Source organism: Asterias amurensis, chromosome 13 (genome assembly GCF_032118995.1).
Source record: "Asterias amurensis chromosome 13, ASM3211899v1".
Taxonomy (NCBI): Eukaryota; Metazoa; Echinodermata; class Asteroidea; order Forcipulatida; family Asteriidae; genus Asterias; species Asterias amurensis.
The window spans coordinates 8338452-8352426 of record NC_092660.1 but is presented as its reverse complement, the minus strand read 5'-3'; the positions used below and the strand labels follow the sequence as shown (position 1 = coordinate 8352426).

Below are 13975 nucleotides of genomic sequence, written 5' to 3'. Positions count from 1 at the left end.
ACTTACAAGGGCTTCATGAATAAGGCCCCTGCTTTCTGTTGTTGGGGAGGTCCATGGAGAGGAAGCTAAAACTATATAGGCCTCCTGTGGAAGGAGATGGGTGCTAAAATGTTGTTGAAGATGAACGTCAAATTTATGGTAAGTTAAGCTTTTTGTGCGTCTTTTTGCCTTCTTGTTCGCATTTGGTGATTTTGTTTATTTAAGGGTGTTGGGGCGGTAGGTGGGGGTCTTCGTCCTCCTCCCTTTGTCAGCTTGCCCATCGAGTGCGCAATCGCAACTGCTGATGAAACTACCTGAATTTCTTCCATTCCTCCATGCTGTAGGCGTGGGCCTGAGCCCGTGATCATAATTGTTTTATGTTCTGTTATGTTGCGCTGGCGCATTAGGCTCCTGCAATGCACTACCGTTAAATAATAAGATAATAGCCATTATTATCAATTATTTTCTGCAAAAGTAATTTTGAAGACAGTACACGCAGAACCACTCTTGTACCGGAAAATCCTTGGCGTCGCGTCAAGACCGGATACTGTAGGTTCCCCTTGTTTTCCCCATCGGCTCAAGTATATTATAATTATAGCCTGCCTGTGTGGTGTAACTCTATCCTTGTTTACGAAGATAAGAAACGCTTGTTGATGTTCACAAAGCTTATACTACGTAAATGATCTTTCAAGGCATTTTTTTCTTGGTGAAAGATATGGGAAGAGTGACAATAGTCGGTGAAGAATTAAAGGCAAAGTTTTTGGAACGTTCCATTGGTATTAAATGGTACAACTTACATGCGTAAATTTCATTAAAAAATGTCATTATTTACTATAATGACATTTATAGGCCTATATGTCCAACAGGAACAAAATTCCTCATGGGAATCCAATCTGAGAAACGTTTCTAACAGTAACGCTTTTCAGATACCAATTACTCGGCATAAAACTTTATACTTATACAACGTCACAGCCCGAGTTTTTGCCAACCTAGGTTTAACAAAATATATCGGGAAATCCCTAAAAATGCAACAACAAAAATCTTTACTAAAACTGATATTCAAAATTGTGTTGATTTTGTTGAATACAAAGCAACTTATAGGGGTATTTTTGCAGACAAAATAAATTTGACTTTGGTTAACATAGAGCATAGTATGGTGGCCCTGAAGGGACATAGAGCAAAGTTTAACAGAGATCTCTCAAAAATATATTAGTCAAAACAAAACTAGTTAGTCATACCAGTCCTTACTCTATGGTCATACTAGACATATTTTTGACTAATTCATTAAAATCATGTCTCATGTGACTATATTAGTTGTGTTGTTTTGACTATTATATTTTGTACATGAGTGCAGAGACCTTTATGGTTATAACACATCTTTATTTTGATTGAGTGTTTTATAGGCCCACCAGGGCGGTTTGTTTATCAACAATAATTGAAAGGTCGACACCTTCCCTTTAACATATCCTGGTTCTCCATGGCCACCACAGCGTTCTCGCCTCGGCGAACCTATAAATACCGGGCCCCATCTCTAGCAGCTGGCACATTTTCAGACACCGGCTTCAGTACAGGACCACTATTGCCATCAACCACTAACTAAATTACAAAAAGATGCATTTTGGAAACTTCTCTGGTGGAGCTTTGGCCATCCTGGTCGCTGCCTTGATTGTCTGCACTGAAGCTGATCGAAAAACGTAAGTAAATGTTTAGTTCCTACTTCATGCACCAAGATGCTCTCATGCTGTAAAGTGTAACAGTTAAATGTGTTATTTGTGCTGGCCGACGATGAAGATAAAACCGTTCTCTGTAAACAGTTCTCTGTTGGGGTACTTCGTAATCGTAATAACGTTGTTCGTTTCGCTATCGGTAGCGGAACGAACATCATGGTTCTATAGGAGTAGGTTATAATATTTACCAGACAGTGTTTCATTGCAATTATTCGCACATTATACAGGGAGTTCATAAGACGAATGTTTGTAAGTGAAGATTTAGACCATCCTTGCTCTATGGGTACACCAAAATGATTAGCATCACCTTATACAGGATGTCTAAAAAAAAAGGTAATCCTACTTTAAAGGGTTTTTATGGCCAGACTATATGTTTACCAGCAGAAAGCATGGCATCATCTTAAAGCTGAAACCTTGTGCTTTCCAATGAAACATTTGGTTATATTCCAGGGTCACGCATCGGTGAGCACCATTGTCTTGAAAATGTGGTGCAAAAATGCAGTTGGTTCACTTTTAAACCCTTGTCATTCTGGCCTTCAGACTGGCCATAAAAACCCTTGAAAGTAGGATTACCTTTTTTTTGAGACACCCTGTATAGCGACGGATCTCCTCTTTCATTACATAATATTTAATCATTATTCGGTCGGGGTTGGATGAATTGTCGTGGTTTTTTTTTGCACAATGATAAATTTCGGCGTTGTATGAAGTTTAAATTACTAGTTTGGGATATTTGTATCTATAGTATAAGCCTGGCGGAAATTTCTCCGTATGATGAAGTTTTCTTCATGGTATACGTGACTTTGACAATAGAACAATAAGAGATACTGGACTTAGCTCGTTATGTATTTTGATAGGCGAGTCTACTCTTTTGCACTATAAAAAAGCAAGAGGGAACGTCGAAGGGATAACGAGTATAGTTGAGACCGAGGGTGATGGTGTGGAGATGGTTTATGGTTCCATACAATGTTAGTGAACTCGTGATTTAGAAATGATGTCACAGAGAAATAACATTTATGATTGGTTACATTGTTTCCTATATAGAGTAATGTGAGATCACAGAGCAAGAAGGTTTTACCATTTAAAATGGTAAGCGTACTGGGACCTTGAGGCCATAGCCAAGGAATGTGTATGTTGTGTTTTACAAGGTTGGAATGAGCCTTGGAATGGAATGGCAGAGATATGGGACACCTGTTGAGATACCACCACTGGAGTGGAAAATCTTCCTTGCTTTACAATAACCAATGAAATAACACAAATCTGTTTGCAAATTGCCTGATTTCTAATTGCCGAATGTCCTTCTCCCCAAAACAGGTGTTTCTGTGATCTTCGGTACAGCACTTCTCGACTCGTCACCGGGGATAGCATCGACAGCCTCCCCGTTCTCTATGACCTCCCAAACCCCTCCTACACCAACTGGCTGAGCGTAGGCTGCAAACGGGTCAACGGGAACTGCCCCAACGATTGCCTCAACCGAGCCCACGTATGGCTCGGAACCGCAGCCAACCCGAGTAGCCACTTCACCAGTGGGTCCGGTCTGAACGCCTGTGAGATCGTCAGGCGTAACGCCCCACCCAGCAACAAGATCTACGTGTACGCTTCGTACGACCCCAGTGTCTGTGGTGGAAGGTCGTGGCAGTACATCACTGAACTCTGCTGCTGGGCGATATCATTCCCTGGTTATAGCCCTGTGTATTTGCACAATCCAATGTGTGCGCAGGATTGCTCGCCTATGGGATGTTAATCTGTGTCGTCTGTCATAAGTTGTGAGTTTAGGATTTGCATTCTGAAAGTAGAAAATAAAATCTCTTCGAATACACCGCATTTCATAACAAGCTGTTTCTGCTTGGGAAAAAGATGTGGCTCTGAAAATATCCAGTTGGTTTGTAATGTTGTTCTGAAAGACTACGTGGTTGATTCTATTGTAAAGGTATACAGCGCGTGTGACATGAACAAAACATCAGTCATCTCTTTAAATAATAAAACCACTTCCATTTAAAAAATTTGTGTTAATAAAAGTTCACACCTACATATTATTTTACTAAATTAAACAATCAGTCAATCAACTTAATCAATCAATCATTAAGCAGAAACACCTCGTTTCAAAAGGCTAAGGATCATTCAATGAATTCACACACTTGTTGTTGTATCTTGTTGACTTGTATGTCACCATAATCCTTAAACAATTAAACTCCTAAACTTAAAGTCACCTGGAAGTGGTATTTTTTCCAAAATAAAGCTTTTGTCACTAATATATGTGTTTTGATTAGTGGAATGTGAATAAACAGTTAACTAAGGTTTTAAAAAATCAGTTCTCATGTTATTTACAAATTTAAGAATAGACCCCGACCCGAGAGGGCGCTGTTCGTGACGTCAATCGAGGCAGAGTTTGCCTGTAATGCGTAGAGTAAACACAATTGCAAAGTACATGTACGGACCAAATCGTGAGTTTGTACGTTTCAATTTTTTTTCCCGGCAATGCCGACCAGGTGTATTGCTGCTGAATGCAGAAAAACACTTTTTGAAATGTACCAACTCACGACTTGGACGTACATGTACTTTGCACGTGTGTTTATTATACGCATTGCAGGCAAAGTCTGCCTCGATTGGCGTCACAAAAGGAGTAGGCGGAGTCAGCCCCCCAAACAACTTTATATATTTTTTAAACATATAAATCGTGACAAACAATTACTAAAAAAAAATTGTTTTATTGTTCGTAAGCATAAACTCTTATGTTTGAAAGAAAAACAAATTATATTTCCAGGTGACTTTAAAGTCACCTGGAAGTGGTATTTTTTCAAAATAAAGCTTTTGTCACTAATATGTGTGGAATGTGAATAAACAGTTAACTAAGGTTACAAATTTAAGAGTAGACCCCGACCCGAGAGGGCGCTGTTCGTGACGTAAATCGAGACAGACTTTGCCTGTAATGCGTAGAGTAAACACACAGTTAAAGTTTATTCATAAATACATAAGACAGTTACGCTATTCCTATTGGTGGTACGAGTGCGATGACTTGTGTGAACAGTATTCGTACGATGTGACAGTGTGTATACGGGTGGGTCATGCGGTGTGATCGCACACACCATGCACAGGGTATACGGGTGGGTTAACAGCAGCGTCGGAGCGAATAATGCGACTGCCTTGAGCAAGGCTACATTACGCGATACGCGCGACTCGCACAGCATTCTCTAAGGAGTTGTTTACCCGAGGGATAGCTGGAGGGGTGTTGTGTTGAAAGAAATCATTGAACAATTATAATGTTTGCATTTATTTTACTTTTTGATTAAAAATTCTCATTTTGACCGAAAAGTTATTTATGAATGGGAATCAAAGTGTGTTGAATCGGTTTTCAACTGGTGGTTTAAACCCGGCGAGGCCTGGTTCTTGATAATTTACCCCGACTTCGTCTCGGTAAAATGATCAAGAACCAGGCCTCGTTGGGTTTAAACCATTAGTTGAAAACCTCTTCACCACACATTGACTCCCTTATTAAATATAGGGGCCTAGACCTATTAACAACGAATCATTATGTAAGCCGATGTTTATTGTCAATAAAGCAAAATGAATGAAATTTATAAATGCGTCTTTGTCACCTTTTTATTAAGAGTGCAAATTAAACGAAAATTTTAGGTTAAACTTAAACTATAGGTATTATTTATTATTATTAATGGTTTATTTACTTCATCAATATTTACATAAAAGACACTAACAGTAACACAAAACTGAATTGTGGTATTAATGTACAAACGGTTGTTACACAATTTAATTAAAACACAATTTCATTTAGTGACGATGATCGCTTATTTTGAAATTAAAATTGCCAAATCACAAGCTTGAATTTGTACGACCATAACAGGGGCCAATTTCATAGAGTTGCTTAAGCAATAATTTTGCTAAATACGATAACAGCTCGCTTATTAATGTTACTGGCCAAAATGATATGCCATATACATTGATTGTGACTGGTAATTAGCTGTTGTTCACTAAGCATAACAATTGAGTAGAGTCTTCGCCGGTAATCTGTTTTTAAGCCAGGATTTATTTGGGTTAAGCAAAATGTTGTGCTTAAGCAGCTCTATGAAATTGGGCCCAGATTGTAAAGGCAAAGTGTAACCTTTTCTAGGGAGTCGTTCCATTAATCCTACAATTTACAACTAATAACGCGATAATTTCATTTCAAAAGTTGGTCGTATCTTCCCTGCGTAGACCGGGGGCATTAGCTCCGGCCGGTTTTTCAGCCGTATCTAAAAACAAACTGCAACTTTTGAAAATAAATTTTACGTGTTATTTGAATAGACCCTTCCCATGAAATATGTAAATTGCACAAAGCGCGTGCGCACTAACGTTTTGGTTGGCAAAATGAGGGAACATCGCGCTGTTTTGTACACGGCTAATGGGTGCGTGACGCAGACGCGGTGGCGCGTCTGCTTAGTGCACAACTCTATGGCGTTTGCCAACCAACAGGGTCTGTACGCATGCGTGAATGTAATTAGCATATTTTATGGGAAGGGTCCATTGTACAGGGGGTGGGGGTGTTAACAAAATTACTCCGATAATGGCGTGCTCATCGCGTGCGCAAGCGCGTTTAACGCATAGATATAGAATAGAATAACTAGATCGGCCGCGCGTACATACGCGGGTTCTGGCATGGAGGCCCCATTGCCTATCTCCCGTGTACATTTTCTGTGCGTTGCCGTCAGCACGTGACTTTTTGCCGTCAGCACGCGACATTTAGCGCGTCAAAGGCCTATCTCCCGTGTTCATTTCCGCGCATCGCCTTTCGAACGTGAAATTTTTACCGCGTCCAAAACAAAAACTTTTTCTACACAGGCAATGGCGCGTATGTACGCGCGGCCGATCTAGTTATTTTAATTCTATATCTATGGTTTAACGCACGCAATTTTATTGAGAGCGTGCACTTTTCAAAACTGGATGAAAAACACGCACACAGACAGTTTGAATAAACTGCTTTTGAATATAGCGATACAAAATGTGGACTTACATGAAAGGAGATATCACAGGATTGAGGTAAAATACTTTTAATTTTTAGAGTGTAGTCTACTTTACTTTAAACGGCCGACATTCGACCATTTACTGCATGATGGACATGATATTAAATGAAATTGGGCTGGCATGTACTTTTTGGTGATCAAAATTGTATGAGGTAGGCCTGAGCGATATTTCTGTGCATGAGCTACAGCCCTCTGGTCGTAGGGATTGAATTGCTATCATGTTCATTATGCCCATGTGCGTCATTTAACGCTCCGTACAAGATGCGGTTCATACGGGTCCTCCACAGTTTCACCTTGGTTTATTAAACATTAATTCTGAGCATGTTGAGTGAAACTCACTTCATACAGTCACATATGTCAGATTAGTTAGAGTATGGTCCTTTAAATTACAACTCACACAAGAGTGCAATTGTATTAAACATCACTGGGGGGGGGGGTGTCTACAAATAAATTTATTGTACTGCTCGTGTTATTAGCCACCACGCATGCTGCAGCTAGCTATAAAGGGTCCGCATTAAGGTGTAGGTTTGCTAATGGTAATACAAAATAAAAAATAAAAACAGATGTAGAAAAGATATACTTTCGATATAATTTGTGACACTGTGAAAACTAATGAACCAAACTGAAGAAGACAATAACCTTTATTTTTAATAAGCAAAGTAGTTTCAGATCATCTTTAAGACATGTCTTGCTCACCGCCAGCCTTTCTCTGTTGCTACTCGCGTCATGGTCACACAGAGTGCTTGGAAACCCAACACCTGAGTCAGAACCTGAGCCAACTGGCGAACCGGAACCGACTGGAGAACCAGAGGCTGAGCCGACAGTTGAACCGGAACCGACCGGGGAACCAGAACCAGAGCCAACTGGAGAACCAGAGTCTGAGCCGACCGGAGAACCACAGGCTGAACCGACCGGAGAACCACAAGCTGAGCCGACCGGAGAACCACAGGCTGAACCGACCAGAGAACCCGAAGGAGAGGTGGAACCGACTGACGATAATATTATACCCGTGTCTGAGGACACATTTTACGCATCACCGGCAGAGATAGTTCTCCCTCCATTCATTCTCATCACAATCTTGATTGTCGGTAAAAATCAACAATTTATGGAAGTTTCCTTTTGTTAGACATGTTAAAATGTTTTATTTTATATTTACAAACTGTTGTCAAAGATTGTAAGACTAATCGGGTGACGTGACAGAAGCTTTGTTTCATGTGCACCAAAGCTTCGGGATGGCTCCCTTTGTAAACTCCGTACACAGACTCCCGTATATGGGCGATTCCGCGGTAATACGCACTACGCTTTTGAGGGTCCTTCATCATTCTCCATTCTCTGGCTGCAAGACTACTTTGATTTAAGTGTTCATCTTTTGTATTTTAAAACCTGAATATCTAGGCTAGATCCCCATGTTCACACAAAAGTGAAAGATCAACTGATTTAGCTGAGAGAGCTCTGCGAATATCGGTAACACGCGTTACGCTGAATGGAAAGACCAAAAAAATACCGACGTTCATTTCAACTTTGTCCAAAAACTAACCGGTCTACTACACATTTGTTTCTATTGTCATCAAGTACTATGCTAAGGTTTATCATACCAAAATAATTACAATAATCCAAGTGTAACTTGTTTAGTAAATTGCAAAATAGTCGGTAACACGCGTTACGGTAACACGCGATACAGTTTTTCCAAGCTACATGTTTATATATTATTTCAATTGTTGAGTTACAAATTCTCAAAAAATATCAACCAATACCAGTTGCACATCATATTTAAAGAGCAAAAAATTAAATATACCTTTTTCTTAACGTTTTACTCTACATATCACAAAATTTAAGGTAACACGCGTTACGGTAACACGCGTTACAATTTGTCTTGCTACATTATTGATGTTATTTCAATTGTTGAGTTACAATTTCTCAAATTTATCAACCAATATCAGTTGCACATCATACTTGAAGAGAAAAACAGTAGTATCGACCTTTTTATCCATTTATTTTTGTACTTGCTCTACATATCCCAAAATTTGTAGTGCATGCGATTGTTTACTATCACGGGTTCTCCAATTTCCTAATGATATGATTCCTAAAATAAAATGTTTTGTCAGCTTGAGGACTTGCCAACTTTCAATTCCTTCAAGCAGGGGGCATCCCTAAAACACTGAGGTCATTTTCTTCACCTACTTGCATTACTTCACCACAGAAATAATCCCAATCATTTACCACAAAAAACAACTCCCCACGCTTAGAATCGTTAATTTACCCCCCCCCCCCCCATTCCATCGACATGTCCTATTTCCATGGGATGTTGAAAAGTAATTCCACCTCATTCACATTATGCTTGCCTACCAGGCCATGGAACATGGCAGGAATATTTTAGTTTTTAAACTGTGTGCTGTGCCCATTTGACCATTGTATACAGTGTATTGGGCTTGGTAACACGCGTTACATTGGTAACACGCGTTACATGGTAACACGCGTTACATTGGTAACACGCGTTACATTGGTAACACGCGTTACATGGAAACACGCGTTATACAGTTTTCGGAGGCTCATTGTGAAGCGGTGATTAAGAATTCATCTAAGTTTTTACTGTTTTTACATGAGCCCTTATTAGTAGGAGGAAAATTAAAAGTTGCAGCATTTGAAACCAGGTTTTTAGTAATTATATTTAAAAGGGTGTGTTTGGTAACACGCGTTATACGCTCTTTGAGAGTACCTCAAACCAAGTGTTGACATAAGTGTACATTGAGTTGTATTGAAATTTTACATATTTTTTTCTGAAAGAATACTGCCCATACTTGCTCTCATTTATACTTTTTTAAAGAAAATTGATACTGACTAAAAAAATAGGTCAAATTGATAAAACCATAAAAAAAACATTATTTTTTTCCAACCAAAGTGCACTATTGGAAAAGTAATTTTTTCCACAGTTTACAGTATCCGAAAAGAATAAACAAAAATCCCTTGACACTTGGACATGTTTGGAATGATATAAAGATAAAAATTCAATTCTGGGAGCAATTTGATTTTTCTAAGAAAATTCCACCTTTTCATGGAATCGCCCATGTACGATCTTCAAATATACTCATCTTTTCTCCGCACGCATGCACATCTTTCTTAATTTGTTTGTAATAATCGACATCATCAGTTGCAGAATTAAGGGTTTCAGAATGATACAGTTTCCTCAAATATGACTTCATTTCATAGAATAATTTTTCACATAAAAATGGTAACAATTATGAACTTCATAAAGTAATCTTTCAGACTAACTATGTTTTTGTTACCACCAATCCTGTAGGCCTTTCCTATAGTATCAAAACAATGTGTTATTGTGTCAGTATATTCAAATTACTTATATCCACTCACGTTGGTTTCCTTTTTGTGTGTTGCTCTCCCAAGGTTTGTCTTACCTGGCTTTGCGAACTGAGATAACAAGACGATCACGACACGACGAAAGACTACAAGCCATGTTTATGGCTCAACCAAGTATGAAGGAACTCAAACCTCAACCGGATCAAAGCCAAGCATGTAAGATCAAAAGGATCTCCACTCATTAAGTGTCTGTTGGTGGAGCGAAATAGAAGATCAATTATTTTGTGAAGAATAGTTTGACATCAGGGATAAAGAATACAATTTGTTTCTACCCCTACAACACCAATGTCTATTAAAGCACTGTAGGCCTTCATATTTCAGTACTTCCCAAAGTTCTTTGAAGAAACCCCATTTGGCAGACAACTCTTTTTAGAGTTATAGACGGGTACGTTCAACTCGATTTCGAGTGAAGCTCGTTCCAATATCATTCAAAAAGTTTACGTGACACACATCAGCTTCCACTCTCAAAAAAGGCGAAACTGACGCCACTCGCAAAAGAGAGTGAAATGTTCACTCTTTTACATTAGGAGACTAGATTTAACCCTTGATTCTTCCACAGTTCTGAGCACGGCTGATATAGATGTGTTGGACAGCATGGTATGTTTCTGCAATCAACCGTTAGGTCTGTGCCGTATCGCAATACCGGGGTTTTTGTCTCTGGCCGTCTGCCCACTCGTCCTGTTCATCCACAAGCCGCTCCTTCAGCTGTTCTGGCCCCGTGAGCTGTTCCCGCACGGCCCGCCAAATATCAACGAAGTCATCGGTAAATAATTTTGTATACCGGTTCACCTTTATACAAAAACCTGGGTCAAAATTTATGAGCCCCGTGGGCCTGACCCGTTTGTGAGCTACATTATTGTCACGACCCGGAATCTGGGTCAAAAAGACCCATGTCAAACTCATAATAACACACAATTCAAGTTAAAATGCCAACATTAAACTTTCCTTGATATTAGTTATGAAATTAATAAATATATTATTTTGTTTATCATGTGCTTTATATTTCATGTGCTTTTTTATAATCTAGGCTCACATAACAATAGTGATACTCAGCTTCTGTATCTGAAAGAGGAAACAAGATTACGTAACTATGTTTGTATCTAATTTTCAGCTTGCTTTCTGGCACCGGCAGGACTCGTTTATGCGTAAGTTTTAATAAATACGAAAGGAGGACGAACACAACATAATAAAAACTAAAACTCATTTTCGGCAAATAAATATACTTTATAATCCTGAATGAATTCATTAAAATCGCAGTACCTTAAAAATGTTCTCATTTCGTTATAATAATAATTATTTGTTATTTTGTATTTTACACCACTGTTTTTGTTTGTATTGTCAGCACATCTTTCGGATTTTCATACCAGTCAGCAATGAACAAGCAGAGATCTCTCATCAGTATCATCTCACACGAAGTCAGCCTCTTAGATCAAATCATCATCCTGACGTCACACATGATAACCATAAATTACCAGCAGAAGGCACAATTATGTGGTTTGCATTTTTTTCTCAACATCAAAACTGCCACTGTCGTAGTGCTTTTCAAAAAAGGAATCCTTAAAAAAAATCAGGACATTTCTTGAGGGTGACAATTCCATACAGACAAAGGTGCATTCGGTTTACTCACGTAAAAAGCTCGTCTCATTGATACAAAAATCAGGAGAAAAACAAGTATTCCAGGCTGGAATGAAAGTTTTGTCACAGTTGTGCGTACTTATAAAAAGTTGATATCACTTCTCCCCTACGACACACAGATGTACAGATGTATCAAGGATGAGATTATATCAATAAATCTTCAGATTCAAAACAAACTTGGCGAGAGTACTGCCGACTACAGAGGAAATGGGACTAGTGGCCAAGTGTGGAAAGTAAGCATGATACATGGTAGCTCTATAGCTCATCACCTTGTTGGGCTGTTGGCTCTCTTTTTTAGCACGAGGCACGTTTCAAACGTCGCGCTCTTGTCGTGTCGAATTCTAGATCGACAATAGCGCGGCATCGGGGCGGCAGTGGTTTCAAACGTCGAATTTAAAGGGGCACACCGGCTCGCCGTTTACGCAATTTAGTGGTGTAGAATCATAAATAAAAATTTGTATAGATGGTTGCTGCGCTTCTGCTGAACGTTGATGTAGCACGGCAGGTTCTGTCAAGATAAGTGCCTCTGCATGCTATGCCGCGCCGAATTCCAAAAGTAGTGTCAAACGTCGTGTCGAATCTAAAAGAAACCGGATTATTTGAATTCGACACGGCAAGAGCGCGACTTTTGAAACGGGACTTACATAGAAGCTGTTGCAGCACAGGCTAAGGGGAGCTCACCACTAGTTTGTGTCCACTCACCACACCACACCTGCAACTTATATCCTGTGAGGAGTTTGTTGCAGTATTCGACAGATACAGATACAGGCAAAATACCAAAAACCAAAACGACTGTAAACAAATTCTACAACACAGTAGGCCTAACGCAAGCAATGTAGCGCGCGGTCCAATCTTTGAAAACATTTTTTAAATGGCTAACTTTGGTTCTTCGTATGATGATTAGGGAAAATAATGTTCAGTGATGAAATGTTTTTATTGTTTATTATTACTCATAGATGTTACGAAACCTTCGATATTCCACGCAGGGTGAGGAAAAATGGAATTTAGACAAGGAAATAATGGTAAGACTGTGACATGAGTTTTTTGTCGACCAAATCGTGTAATTTGGTTTTTCTTAAAAAATGTTGTACGGGGCAATTTCTGTAAAAAAGGTTGCCTTTTTCGTATTTGCAACCCAAGTTAAAATAAATTAAGAATACAAATTGGGTCAGTCCTATATTTACAGTGAAAACATTCTTGTAAAATTTTATCTAAGAAAGACCAGCGCGCTTCAAAACGCTTTCAAAGTTTTACTTGTTTGTCAGTATTTGAAATACAAATTCTAAAACGAGTTCCGTTTCAATTTTCTCTAAAAGGGGGCGGTTTGTTACAGTTTAATTGGTATTACATATAATTCAAAGCATATGACAGCTCTGCTAAAACTGATAACTAGTGGTTTGATAATCAATCACCTAAATATAGGCTGTGATGAAGCGCTATAAACACAAGAACCAAGTATTAATACAATTTTCGTTTTGCAGACAAAAGTTTTGAATCATTTTCTGATGATCAACTCGGCTTCCTCTGAGCGCTATGAGATAATGACTGCCACCATTCATCCATTTAAGTGGTTATTCCTCGAGCTCTTGGGCTTCTTTGCTTTCTTTGGGGTCCTGCTTCTTCAGGTAAGGACCCTGTGTTTTTTTTAAACTCCGATTCATGACCACAGACTATAAATCTTTGAGTCAGATTGACTGGGTGTTAACTGCGCAGTGTGCGTGGAGTAAAGCCCCTTTCACACGAGAGCAATTTAGCAAGGGTCCCTTGCTAAACTGGATCATGCGGTTGTTAATTAATGTTTACAAAATGTACCTCGTGTGAACAACAAATAATGTTTGAGAAGATTTCACTTGGGAACTTGGAAGCAAGGGGCCCCCTGCTAAAATTGCTCTCGATCGTGTGAAAAGGACTATTACCTTTTACATGCAATCTTAACAAGTCAAGTCTTTGACGTGTTCAGGAAAATACATTTGCGTTGAGCATAACAATCATTATGAAATATCAGTACGGGTAAATACATTGTACATGCTAAAATAAATTTCGTCTCCTGAGTTTGGCATCAGGGATAAGAATATAATTTGTGTCTACCCCTACAACACCAATGTGTATTAAATCACTGTATACTCAGTACTTTCCCAAGTTCTTTGAAGAAACCCCATTTGTCGGACAACTCTTGTTAGAGTGATAGACGGGTACTTCCAATATCACTCAAAAAGATTACGTGACACACATCGGCTTCCACTCTCAAAA

At 39.1% G+C, this 13975-nt stretch overlaps 3 protein-coding genes across 5 annotated transcripts in view; all 3 read left to right on the top strand.

Moving 5' to 3' along the window:
- Positions 1 to 1514: 1514 nt before the first annotated feature.
- On the top strand, positions 1515 to 5285 carry LOC139946555 (uncharacterized). Its single transcript, XM_071944251.1, has 2 exons — positions 1515 to 1673; positions 3018 to 5285. The coding sequence occupies exons 1-2, from the start codon at positions 1591 to 1593 to the stop codon at positions 3445 to 3447; spliced, it is 513 nt and encodes a 170-aa protein (XP_071800352.1). The 5' UTR covers positions 1515 to 1590; the 3' UTR covers positions 3448 to 5285.
- Positions 5286 to 6597: 1312 nt separating this feature from the next.
- Positions 6598 to 13975, top strand: part of LOC139946234 (uncharacterized) — a 15679-nt gene continuing 8301 nt past the window's right edge. For all 3 annotated transcript variants that reach the window (XM_071943856.1, XM_071943855.1, XM_071943854.1), the window contains exons 1-5: positions 6598 to 6734; positions 7457 to 7806; positions 10118 to 10246; positions 10650 to 10853; positions 11202 to 11235. In XM_071943856.1, the coding sequence (XP_071799957.1) occupies positions 6697 to 6734; positions 7457 to 7806; positions 10118 to 10246; positions 10650 to 10853; positions 11202 to 11235 (755 nt within the window). In that variant the 5' untranslated portion in view covers positions 6598 to 6696. The remainder of the gene's footprint in view (positions 6735 to 7456; positions 7807 to 10117; positions 10247 to 10649; positions 10854 to 11201; positions 11236 to 13975) is intronic.
- The window catches only part of LOC139946235 (uncharacterized), a 15039-nt gene continuing 12749 nt past the window's right edge, over positions 11686 to 13975 (top strand). The window contains exon 1 of the mRNA XM_071943858.1: positions 11686 to 11958. The gene's annotated coding sequence lies outside the window, so the exon portion shown is untranslated. The remainder of the gene's footprint in view (positions 11959 to 13975) is intronic.